This window comes from Dromiciops gliroides, chromosome 5, assembly GCF_019393635.1.
Source record: "Dromiciops gliroides isolate mDroGli1 chromosome 5, mDroGli1.pri, whole genome shotgun sequence".
Taxonomy (NCBI): domain Eukaryota; kingdom Metazoa; phylum Chordata; class Mammalia; order Microbiotheria; family Microbiotheriidae; genus Dromiciops; species Dromiciops gliroides.
The window spans coordinates 155,117,913-155,131,591 of record NC_057865.1 but is presented as its reverse complement, the minus strand read 5'-3'; the positions used below and the strand labels follow the sequence as shown (position 1 = coordinate 155,131,591).

Here is a 13,679-nt window from a genome sequence, read left to right as displayed (position 1 = left end):
CTAATGCTCCTCATTTATATATATATATATATATATATATATATATATATATATATATGTATGTATGTATATATTCCCTATTCAATTGGGTAGTCCATTTAAGGAAATAAATAAGTTAACTCTATGTTTATGTATGAAGTTTTTAAAATGATGTTAACTCAGAACAAGTTGAGAGAAACTGGCATGAGCTTTACACAAATAAACATCAGAATGATTTTATTTACCTGAAGATGTTCTTTCCTAGCACAATATAATAAACCTGAGTAAAGGGATTAAAAAAATCCCATAGGCATAGTTACAAAACTAAACAGTAAAAAAATCAAAACACGAAACAAATCAGTTTATTTTTTGTTTATTGCTGCCATCAGAAAGATGTTAAAGTTGCATCAGTCTTTATGGTCTTTTTTTTTTCCTGTACTTTATGCCCATCATTTAGGGCATGTCTTTTCTTACCAAAAGAAGGCTACTTAAAAATAGAACACTTTATTTGGCTTGTGTCTATGTGGCTGAGTACTATATTTTATTTCAATCTTTTAAAGTGAAGGATTCATTGTAGCTGCTATGGAAATAAAGATTTTATCCACACCTTTAAGGAGGCTACTAAAATAATTGGAGCAGGACTAGTAGCAAGTGTCTGGCCCATACTTATTATCCTTCTCAGTGTTACAGAACTATTGCCATCTGCTGGGTCCTTTAGCAGTAAGTCCTTTCAGAACAAAATTTTTGCTGCCTGGGCCATGCCGTTATGGCCAAATTTGATTGAGGACTTGGAATTCTGAAGTTTTGAAAAGTGTGTGTGAATTTGGAATGGGGAATAGAAGATACTCCTTGGGTTTATTCTTCTCTCATTTTTTTTGCCATGCATTGGATTACTGAAGGTCCTGTGCCTGACTAGAAACATGGGTTAGGGGGAAAGATTCCTAAAGCGCCAAATAATCCAAGCTACTTACCTTGGGTAAATGATCAAGCCATTTTCCCTTTATCCCTCCTATTCTTCCTCTTGAATCAGCCAGGTAAGTATCTAGTAGAGGGCCCTTATCATTACTTAGAAAGGGAAGAAGAGAGGGAAATGCTGAAAGGTATGAATATTATATTCTGATTGTGTGTGTGTGTGTGTGTATATATATATATATATATACACACACATTTTTGTATGTATGTTTATATGTAACATATGTAAATATACATGTATGTGAATTTGCAGTTAGGTCTTAGATCTCAGGGGTACCGACCAAATTCCTTAGTATGACTTTTAAGACTTTTAATTTTTTAATCTGATGCTACCCTACCCAAAGAATCACATCTCTCGCTCTTTCCCCCTTAGAACCCATAGTCATTAATCCTGTCTGTTCTTTCGGTAGGTTTGCTCCATTTACTTAGGTTGTTTCCCTCTCAGCACCTTTGATCATATTGTTTCCCCCAGCCCCCTCCTTGCTTCCCTCCCTCTCCTGTTTTTCTGACTCCTCTCTTCCTGTCCATATTCTAAGACACATCTTATGTCTTACCTCCACTAGTATACCTTTCCGGATGTCAGTTGGCCATTTTGTCTTGCAGAACTTACCTGTCTAACATCTTCTGGCATGTAATCATAAACTATCATGACAAGCAATCACATATCTCTTGTTATGTTTGTCTATCTTGCTCCTCCAACTAGGTTATAGGCTCTATAAACATAGGAGCCTATGTTTGTATCTATTTTTGTACCCTTTCCCCATACCTCTTCTCCATTTCCCACAGCACTTAACTATAGTGCTTTGTACAAAGCACATACTCAATAAATAATAATGAGATTGATAGTAATAGCCAACTTGCATGTAGTGCTTTAGAGTTTGCATTATACTTATAATCATTTTTGATCATCACAATTATAATGTAAAGGTCAATTCTTGTTACTGTGTTAAAATGTGTTATTATGGAAAAGTTACAACTGTAGGAGGAAGAGAGAGGAGACACTTATATTTGAGTATTATATACATATCACTTACATGTGATGATGGAACTTTCTAATAGTCTAGTCTAAGAAAAGGAGGGAACAAAGAGAATTTCATTTTAAATTTTATTTTGTTTAAAAATTCCCAGTGAAGTATAGGATTGGAACAAACAACTGTGTGAACCATTCATATGGAAAGCTGAAATGTGCTGACACCTGACCTATCTGAGCAGTATCAGTATGAAAATGAACCACATAAAGGACTTAGGTTAATCCAAATGCCTCCAGTAGTGCACTATTAGCCCCCCTTCCATTTGCATAGTAGGTGCTTACAGAATGTAAGGGTGAAGGAAACACTGAATCAATGCTTTGTCTTGGTGTACAGATTAGTCAACAATGAAAGGAAGCAGAGAGGGGAAACAAAGTGGTTATGTGTTTATACCTGAAACACTATTTAATACAATGCTCAATAAAAGCTCCTATGTTGCTGCCTCTAACCTCCTTGCTTTACTAGTTAATCACTGGGGCAGATTAAATTTGAAGATGGTCTCTTCAGCCTAATATCAAATGACAACAAATTCACCTGAAATAATATCAGCAGACCCCAAGCAAGTTATGTAATAGTTACAATCTAATTTTCAGGAAAGATAAAAATTGAGGTTTTTATTCCGTATGCATAGTATACCACAGCATCATTTAATCATTTGAAGATTTCCATGTTCAGTAAGTAATGATCAAGACTGAAGGCCAGAATTTAGAGTTCTCAGCATAACTTTTATGAAGCAACTCCATTGTTCAAAGCAGATATGTTCGTTTGCTAGGCAACCTCTTTATAAGCAGGGATTATTTCATCATTGGTCTTTTGTGTCACCAGCACCTAGCACAACATCTGCAATATAGCAAGTTCTTAATAGATGCTGGCTAGCTCACAGGTTCAATTTATACCTTTTAAGAGGAGGAAGTACCATGAATTAAACAAAGGGCAGTTTCTATTATGTGATTTTGTAATAACAATTAAATACAATATCTACATACAAGAAAAATTTCAGAGAAATACCATTTTGGTTAACATTGATCAATGGGATGCTTAAAAAATATATCAATCGGATAATTCATAGTTCCTGATAGAAGACAGTATTTCCACTTCCTAGATTGGCTGGTCACCTTCCTGTGACCTCTCCCTGGGTGTCTTGTCTTTTACTCTACCTATAACCTATTGGATCATTTTAGGGTGAATAACTTGCTCTGTCAATAATTGAGATGGTACTGAAAACCAGTGGCTTTAGGACTACTACGGGAAAAGTAGCCCTGGAAGAGGCTGAAATACTCAAGCTTCTACATGCTTTTTGCATGGTGAATAAGTTCTGATTTTGTTCTTGATCTGGTTGAAACAACCAAATTGTAGATAGCTTCATATTCAGAGTAACCTGACGCCATTCTAAATATGTTTCAAATTTAAGGTTTTAAATATGATTTCACAATACACCATCTACTATTACACTATTCCAACCTGACTGAAGGAGATTTTTACATTAACCCTAAAAAACCAAACAACCATTTTTATAACACCATAATCTAGGGTACTGTATACAAGTATAATTTTAAAAAATTTCATGGTTGAAAAGACTGATGTTTTAATACAGCAGTGGATGTCCCTGTTTGTGCTATCTTAGGCTACTAACATGCTAATATTTATTTTTTTTGGTAGTTGAATGTATGACTTGCAATGGGGAAAGTTACCGAGGTCCCATGGATCATACTGAATCAGGCAAGATATGTCAGCGCTGGATCATCAGACACCACACCGACACAAATTCTTGCCAGAGAGGTAAAGATGTCTCTGATTTTTGTGCTGGCTTTTGAAAGACGAACTTTTGAAAGTTCTTCTCACATCCCCAATTCAAGCCCCACTTTGGGATGATATTGACTGTACGAAGGGCCAATAAACATAGAGTTAGAAACCTCCCCTTAATATGTATGATACTTTTGACACAGTTCTCAGGACCATCAGCAGTTCTGGGAAAAGAAGTTCATGATGAAGATATAATTACAGTTAAAGCTCCATCTGGCACTAATCAAGCCCCCAGTGGTTGGAATTCTCGCCATCAGGATAGTTCTGAGGACAAGGTATCAGACAGGGTACGATAGAATATTTATTTGCATGACTCATTTCTCTAGCTCTTGCAAGTCTTTGCGGGAGAGGCTGAGTGCAGAAGAGGAAGATTCCTAATAGTACTGCAGGTTTGAACTATAAAAGCCGAGAAGAAATAGGCTAATAGTGCTAATTATTGGCCTTTACTCCTTTCTAGAGCAGTGTTGTACAGTGAAAAGGATGCTAAATTTAGAGTTAGAGGAATTGAGTTTAAATCACAATTTTTCAACTTATTACCTATGTGATCTTGGGCGAGCTACATTCTCTTGGGGTTAGGTTTCCTTATCTATAAACTGAGAGGTCTGGACTTTAATGATTTCTATGTAGCTTATAGCTCTAAATTTATGCATCCCTTGAAATAAGATCCTTCCTTTTTAGTGACATGTGCCTTTTCTGAGTCACATATATTTTAACATAGGCTACATCTCTGTAGGTGATGAGAAGTAGAGAATTAAAACTAAAGCATAGTGTCGTTCACATGAATCAGCCAGGTCAACATTTATATGGAAATTGTACAGTGAATGTAGAGACATCCAAACTCCCAATCTGTTTTTTTCCCCCCTAAGAGTCAGTTTGGGCCTGAATTATTCCAATAATTGTCTCCATTATCCATTTCACTTTGTCTTGAAATTTTATGTTTTTTAAAAAAAATAAGTTTCTTCAATTTTAAATATGTGAAGAAAAAATGCAAGCAAATAATTGTAGAGAAACCTTATCCTTCCCACCCCCCCTTTTTGTTTGGCATTTATAAGGATATTTGTTTGGTTCTTTTCTAATTAAACCTCTGCTTTTAAAAAAAATGGCACCTCTCTGAGGCAATATCACAGGGAATATGGTAATAATTAAAATGAAGCAACAATTTCAGACTTTTCTTTTTTTCTTTCTAACTAGTGGAATGGTGAAGGCATGACCTAGAAATACTCTATTAGCAGAATAGAGCTGTCATTAATAATGGAGCTATTGAAACATAATTTTCATTTTAAACTTAGAAAGCTGTCCTAAAAAACAACCAGTTTTCTTAAAGAGCATTCTATGGCAGATCATGTTTATATAATCCATTTTTAATTGGGTTCTATGAGGTAGAGATTCAGTTTTGTCTCTGGTTCTGGGCCACCATAAAGGCCTTAAATAATTAGCAGAGTTAACCCTATCTGGCACCCCACACTCGATAGCACATGCATGTCAAACTCATGGTTGGTAGGTGACAAATTCTAAAAAGGCACAACCTCATTGAAAGTTCTCTTTTCTTGGCTCACAGGATCTGTGCTTAGTCGAAAAGCACTCCTTAAACAGAGGGCTGGGTGGTGATTCCAGGCAGATTTACATGACACGTTTCTTGGTGTGGTTTGCAGATATCCTGACAAGGGCTTTGATGATAATTATTGCCGCAATCCTGATGGCAAGCCGAGGCCATGGTGCTATACTCTTGACCCTGACACCCCTTGGGAGTACTGTGCAATTAAAACATGTGGTGAGTTAGAGACAAATTTATTGCTTCCTTTTCCTCTTGAGGGCTGGGTCTAAATGGACAATTATCCATGAGATAGGTTAACAGCTCATTCCACCCATTCTTTGAATTTTGCAGGTTTTTTTATATATATTTTAAAAAGTTGTCATTATAGTATTCACTCTTTTATATTCACATAGTATCATTCTTTTCAAAGTACTTTATACATATAATTTCATAAGCAAAGTACAGAGACAGGTAATGTTCTTCATGGTATCAAGAGGAAGAACATATGGACAGAAATTGAGGTTAACAGACATGTACAAGGTCTCAGAGTCAATGGGGAAGTGAAAACTGAGACCTCTGTTTCTCTAGTTCTGGTCCTGCACTCTTTCTGTTAGAGAACATTTTCTCCCCAGAGAAAATCTGTATGTTGCCAGTGCACCTTGGGCTCACTCTGATGAATGACATATATAGGAATTAAGGATAATAAGCATAATAGAAACTTCTAACACCTTCAATATACCACTAGCTAATCCTAGCCTAGCTGTCTGCTCTCATATGTGGTTTATACCAGACAATTCCAGTTCAGTCTGCCATTTTGCAGCTCTCTTGCCTTCAGTATACCCTTTCCTTTGCTTATATAAGTTTAAACAGGGTGTTTTATAACTCAATTCAATTTCTTAAAAAAGCATTCATTAAGTACTTACTGTTAACAAAGTGCTGTGATAAACACTGGAAACAGAAAGATTTAAGTAAGTTTCTGTCCTTAAGGTTGGGAGGACTGAGGGGGAAGAGGGGAGCTGTGTTATTTGTGCTGGAAAGTAGAATAAAATATAATTTTAAGATGGAGAATTTATGTAAAAAACTCCCTTCTTTTTTCTTTCTTGAAATCACAGTTCTTGGCTATGTCTGACTTTCTCTGATTAACTCTGCCAATTTTAAAAGATTAAATGTCTGCTATGTACAAGGTGAGAGGCAGTATGCTATACTAAATAGAAGGCCAGCCTTAAAGTCAGAGGATCTCAGTTAAAACTCTATGATACATAATAGTCATGAGTAAGTCACAACTTTCAATTATCTCAAGATGATTATTCACATAGGAGTTACCTATCTACATTAGTGGAGGGAGTTTCCCTATCATGGAGATTCCAACATGGATGAAAGCACATATCTAGATGCTTCTTACTACCTACTCTGACATGGCCCCCTCCTCCCTCCCCCACTAGGCATTGTGGACATACACATGTGAATACATACATGTATACATTCACACACACACACACACACACACACACACACACACACACACACACACACACACACACCACAAATACTACTGGAGTTAGTGAGAGGCTAAGAATTAATGACCCTGAACCTATTAACTTTCATACACCTTAACCCTTCCTCTCCCATGTCTCATTCTAACTCATCTCTTTTTGCACTGTGGGATTAATGATCTACATTGAGTCATTTTTCAGTCATGTTCAATTGTTTGTGACCCCATTTGGGGTTTTCTTGGCAAAGATACTCAAATGGTTTGCCATTTACTTCTCCACTTCATTTTACAGATGAGGAAACTGAGGCAAACAGGGTTAAGAGACTTGCCCAGGGTCACACAGCTAGTAAATATCTGAATCTGGATTTGAACTCACAAAGATTAGTCTTTTTGACTCCAGGCCAGCACTCTATCCACTGTGCCACCTAGCTAGCCCTATGTCACCTAGCTGTCCCAAATTGTTCAGTCTTTTTTTGGGTCGTGCCCAACTCTTTGTGATCCCATTTGGGATTTTCATGGCATAATAATGGTTTGCCATTTCCTTCTCCAGCTCATTTTACAGATGACTACAGACTGAGGAAAATGGAATTAAGTGACTTGTCCATGGTCACACAGCTTGTATATGTCTGAAGCTGGATTTGAACTTACAAAGTGGAATTTTCATGACTTTAGGCCTGGCACTCTATCTACTATACTACTTAAGCTGATTTATATTGAACAAATTACCCTGAGTTCTTAACCTATTTCAGAAAAAAATAATTTTGTCTACATGCCCCATTATAATTCTCTCCTCTTTCACAATAAATCTATTAACTGAATGACTCTCTTCATTACCTTTCCAACTCCCACCCTTTTACTAGAGTACTTCAACAGTCATGTCAATGAGCTGTTGGTAACCTTAGTCCAATGGTTTTCTCGATTTCCTCAAATCCAGTGACTACTCTATTTCACCTCATATTTACACAGAATGATCATGCCTTACACCTCACCATTACACACAAACATTCCACTTCTATAATAAAATGACATTCCTCTGTATCAATGCTTCTTAAACTATGGGTCACGACTCCATATAGGGTCACATAACTGAATGTGGGGGTTGTGACAAATTTGGCAACAGTAAAAGCTTATTGATGTATACCTAGATACCCTAGGTTGCAAGTGTAAAAAGTTTAAGAAGCCCTGCTCTATGACCAGAACCTCCTTGTCTCCCTATGCCTTAATTCTTTTTCAATTTTTCTTTGTCCTTATTTCAACCTCTAGTCCCAACTTCTACAGGAGGCCTTTCTCTGTTCTTGCAAGTAGTACCTTTCCCCTAAGATTATACAATATGTGTATACTAGATACATATACACATAAGCACACATATATGAACATGTTTATATATGTAGGTATGTACATATCTTTTTGTATGTTGTGTCCTCCATTAGCATGGGGACCCCTTTGAGAGCAACAATGGTGTTTTTGCTTTTCTTTATATTTCCAGATGCTTAGCAGAATCCCTGGGCATACCGCAAGAACATAATAAATGTTAACTGACTGGATGACTGACTGACTGACTGACTCCCTTCCTAATTTTGTTGGCTTCTACCAATGCTTTGATTTCCATTTCCTCCTTTCTCAATTTCATTCCTATAGTTAACTAATTCAATGCCACTCCATCTGCTACTTTGAATCCTTTCCTCCCTTGTCCTACCATATGTACTTTATTCCTGGATTACTATTTACATGTTACTAATAAATCCTGTAGAAAGGCATGTAATTAAGGTGACTCAGTACAGTACAAATTTATGTCATCTAACAACTGTGCCGTCATCGTAGCAAGGCAATAATTTTATTCCTCCCTGATTCCCTATTTCCCTCCCCACAGGAGATATTCCAAACCTTAACTTCCCTCCACAAGCCTCCTCATACCTTCTTATCTGAAAACATTGCTTTTATTTTATTGAGAAAATTTAAGCTATTTTCTGTGAGCTCCCTTGTCTGTTCTCTTTAAACAGAAATCCCTGCCAACATCTCTCACTCCTCCATTTTCATCAGTTTCTTAATGAGGTGGCCCTCCTCCTTTGCAAGATTAATTCCTCTACATGTGCCCTTGACCTCATCCATGTCTTCTCCATCAGACTGCCCCCACTACTATCCTTTCCTTTTTGCTAATTTGCACTCTTTATCTACTGGCTCCTTCCTTGCTACCTACAAACATGCCCGTCTCTCTGATTCTTAAAATAAGGAACACCCTAGATTTTGCCATCATCATGGGCTGCTCTCTTATACCTCTACCTCCCTTTTGAGAAAATGCTGTCTATGTTTGTTGCTTCTACTTATCCTTTTATCCATTCCTTACTTCCTTTGTAATCTGGTTTCAGCCTCATCACTCCACTGAAACTTCTCTCTTCAAAGTCAACAATAATTGATATTTAAATGTTCTTGAGATCTCATCCATCAGGGCATTCCTTTAAAAAGCAAATCACAACCTATCTATGCCTATTCTCAACCTGGGTAACTTGTCTGTTCTCCTAAAACTTCAGTATGTGGGGTCCCTGACTTTCTCCCAATATCTTGACCATACCAATGGTGTACTCTACCTTTCATCCCTTACTCATGAAACCATCCCATCTTTTCTTTGTATTATACAATATCTTATGGCATCCTTTACTTCTGTCCTTCAGAGTTCTTCATTGATCATATTTTGCAGCCTTCTCACATTTACCATTGATCTATTGCTCTTTGAATATGTTTATTTTTAGTTCCTCGCAGGTAATGGTGTACCCTGCCATTTAACACCAGTAAAATGTTAGCATTGAAAAGATGGGTCTTTTCTTTCATGAAAAGAAGGGGATCATTAAAAGAAATCTGTAGTTCCCAATGGAACTCTATTCTTCCTTTTCAAGTTTGTGCCCAGCTTTTGTGTTGGCTATCTGTATTGTCTATTCCAGGTAAATATATTGAAGGACAAGTTCTATATAGTATGTTCATCTAAATGCATGTTGAAATCTGGTCAACCAACATTCTTCATTCCTTTAGTTTTCCCTCTGTGTACTGTCAGGCCAAACTCCTTTGAATGATTAGAGATCTCTTCCAGAAGACCCTATAGAGCTGTGTATACTGTGATAATTTAGATACCTGACATGTTCTTACCCAGATAAAGGCTCATCCATTGCCATATCAAAGTAGATTTGAGAAGTGGTTCTGAATAAGACCTAGATTTTCTTTTAGAAAAAAAAAGTTTTAGATATCTTTCAGTCATTGTACTAATATTTGACTCGAAATTCAGAGTTATGCAACTAACATGGAAGAGATATTTTGACTTCTGAGTTTGGTGGAAGAAATCTGGGTGAGACCAAGAGGGATTCACTCAAGATTAAGAAAAAATGACTTAAGAAGGTTTCAAAGCAAAAGATAAAGGAAGAAGGGGAAAATATGGAAAGAATGGGAAGAGAAAATGAATGTGCCTATCAAGATACTCAAAAGGTAAAGTGTTAACTAAATGATAAAAAGACTCCAGAGTTGAAGACTACCACAGAGAGTCGGCCTCACCAATTTTCCATGGAAGCAGGCCATAAGACCTACTCCAGCAAATAAGACAAAGGTATTTGAAAACCTTACTTCAAGCAAATGTGGAGAATAGGGAAAAATTTACAATGATATAGTAGCAACAACAATGATAATAGTAATTATAGCAATAACGCTAGCTAGTATTAATATTGTGCTTTTGGACTTGTAGAGTGCTTTACATATATTATTCCAGTTGATCATGGAAACAGCCCTGTGAGGAAGGTGTTACAATCCCCATTTTTGAGATGAGGAAACTGAGGCTGAAAATCTCTTGATGTCCAAAGTTCATTCAAGTGTCCCTCCTACAAGACAGTTTAAAGGAATAGGCAGAACACCTTTTTGTTCTCCAAGTTAGCAGGGAGAATGAAATATTCCTTAAGAAGCAGAAGAACTTCAGTGTGTAAACAAAGAAGAAAACAGAAATGAAGATTAAGAGAGGATTTCTGAAAGGGAAGAAGAATTACTGAAAGCTTTGAATTAAGTAAAGACATGGGCCCTTCTCACTAAACAGGGAGTTGCTCCTTTTCATCTAATGAATAATAAAGTGGCTCTACAGCACCATCAGGTGAGAGATTATCCAAGTAGAGGCCAGAGGAAGAAAAGACAAATCATGGAGAAGCAGCATTTTGTTGAACCAATAATAATAGAGAAGACTAGGATATGTCAACCAATCAGTCAACAAGCATTTATTAAATGAATACGATATTCTAGTCATTGTTCTAGGCACTGGAGATACAAAAATACAAAGAATGGAACAATTCCCAATCACAAGGACTTTATATTCTGATGGAAGAAGACAAAAAAGTATGTGAATAATAATTATTTAAAAATTATAAACAGGGATGACCTCTTTAATCTGATGGCTATTGAGTATTTGTTTCTTTAATTTTTTTGGTGAGGCAGTTGGGGTTAAGTGACTTGCCTAGGGTCACACAGCTACTAAGTGTCAAGTGTCTGAGGTCAGATTTGAACTTAGGTCTTCCTGATTCCAGGGCCGGTGCTCTATCTAGCTGCTCCTATTGTGTATTTTTTATAATTTATGTAGGAAGGACATTGACTTAAAAAAAAAACATATTTGGGAAAAGAAGAGTAAAGTTAGATGACTTTTTCATGATGTCACATGACTAGTAAGTTTTAGTGGTAGGATTTATACCCAGGTCTTTTCTAACTCCATGTTCTGTTCTTTTTTTTTGCTACACCATTTTATTTCGCCATACTTAATACAACTTATCCTTGGACAACAGACATCTAATCTGTTGCCAGGCCTATACTTAAAACCTTTCCAACTAGGTTGTATTGGACTCCTCTTGAAGAACCTAGATTCATCTCTATGCCACAACTAGGCATCAGAGTAGACCTTTCTTAAGGCAAATATTATAAACGTAACAAAAGCTTAGGTATCTACATCCATACTCCACTCTTCAAGCAATGACTTGTTTTGGAAAGCTAAGTTTTCTAATAATCTGATGATTGTCCCATATTTTTATTAGTTTAATGGAAATATTCTAAAGTTCATTACAGTTTTTAAAAATACGGTATATATTATTTAATTTAAGATTTTCTTAATGGTTTAGATAGGAGTGCTTAAGCTGGGCTTTATGGGCTTGTTATTTTAAAAAATGTTGATAACTGTATTTTAATGTAATGAGTTTCTTTTATAAATCTATATATCTTATTTTGTGCATTTAAAAACTTTTTTTTTTTCTGAAAAGACCTCTAGAGGATTGACTAGACTGAGAAAGGGGTCCAGGGAAGATTAAAATCCCTGAATTAGAGCATACTTCCTACTTCTAGATGCTGTGTTTCTCTAAATGCGGCAGTAAGGTGTTTCATTGGATAGAGTACTGGATTTGAACTCAAGAACAGTATAGAATCTAAATCTCTCCTCAGATACTTAATAACTGTGTGATCCTGGGCAAATCACTTAACCTCTGTCTGCCTCTGAGTCTTTATCTATACAATATCAATATCAATAATATCTACCTTACCAAGCTGTTGTAAGGATCAAATGAGATAACATATGTAAAGCATATTGCAAACCTAATGACATTATATAATTGTTATTATTGTGGCTGTTGTTATTGTTCTTTTTATTAATGCATCACAAAGTTGTGTTAGCTTCTTAGGCTGACATCATTCTTTTGATTCATACTTAGCTTGCAATTCCAATAAAACCCAAAGGTTTGATGTTTTTTTCCAAAAACTCATCTGGCCACATAGCCTTAACCCTATGTGTGTGTGGTTGATTCTTTTAGCCCAAGTGTCAGATTTTCTATTCATCTCTGTTAAATTCTATTTCAATTTGGCCTGTCATTTTAACTTGGTAAATTTTTTTTTTTGGGGGGGGAAGGGATCTTTATTTCCTCACCCAATAAATTTGCTAACCTTTGCTGTTTTGTTTCTTCTCGAAACTTGCTAAACAAGATAGCTGTATTTAGCCAAATTACTGACAAAATTACTTTATTCTAGCTATTGATGAAAATATTCATCAGAACAAGGTCAAAGTACCCTTGGAATACTCCATTAGAGGTTTTGCTCCAAACTGACACTGACCCATAAATGAACGCATTCAATAACGTTCCAAATCCATATAATACCAGCAACCACACAACTCTCAGGTTCACACCTCCATTTCTTGTCTACAAGATCAGTCTGAGAAACCTTCAACACTTTGCTGAAATTCATATGTATTATATCGACACTTTTTCCCAATCTACTTATCAAGCTTCGACTAGTGTTCCTGCCAAAAAGGAAAATGTTATTAGTCTGGCATGACTTGTTTCTGATAAAACCATTCTGGCTCTCAGTGATCATTGCTTTCCTTTCTACATGTTCACAGAACTCTAAATATTACATTGTAGGATTTTGTAAGATATTAGAAAATCAACAACAAGCCTATAGTTTGTTGAAATTGACTTTCTTCTTTTCCTTGAAGATCTAGACAAAATATACTCCTCTATAGACCTATGCCATGTCTTCTGTTCTCCTAGATTTTTCAAATTTCACCGAAAGCTGTACAGGAATCATATGTGTCTTTATCCTGACATATAATTCATCTGGGCCTGATGACTTGAACTCATTAAAGGTAGTTAGGTGCTCTCTTGCAATTTCCCCACTTCTCTTGAGTTTCAGCCCTTTTACACTACCTTTAATTTTATCATTTCCAGTTCAAACATGAGAACCTCTTCCTTGATCTTCCTCTAGTTTTTGAAATAGTTAGAAATCCTTTTTTCTCATTTATTTATTTATATTTATTTAAACAAATTAAAATAAGCTAATCCTTTTTGGCAGTGTATAGGTCTCATAACAGTTCATA

The 13,679-nt window shown here is 36.1% G+C and overlaps 1 protein-coding gene across 1 annotated transcript in view; it reads left to right on the top strand.

The window, feature by feature from the left end:
* HGF (hepatocyte growth factor) overlaps positions 1-13,679 on the top strand; it is a 95,278-nt gene that overhangs the window by 35,670 nt on the left and 45,929 nt on the right. The window contains 3 exon segments of the mRNA XM_043968974.1: positions 3,639-3,716; positions 3,719-3,758; positions 5,435-5,553. Coding sequence (XP_043824909.1) covers positions 3,639-3,716; positions 3,719-3,758; positions 5,435-5,553 — 237 coding nt within the window.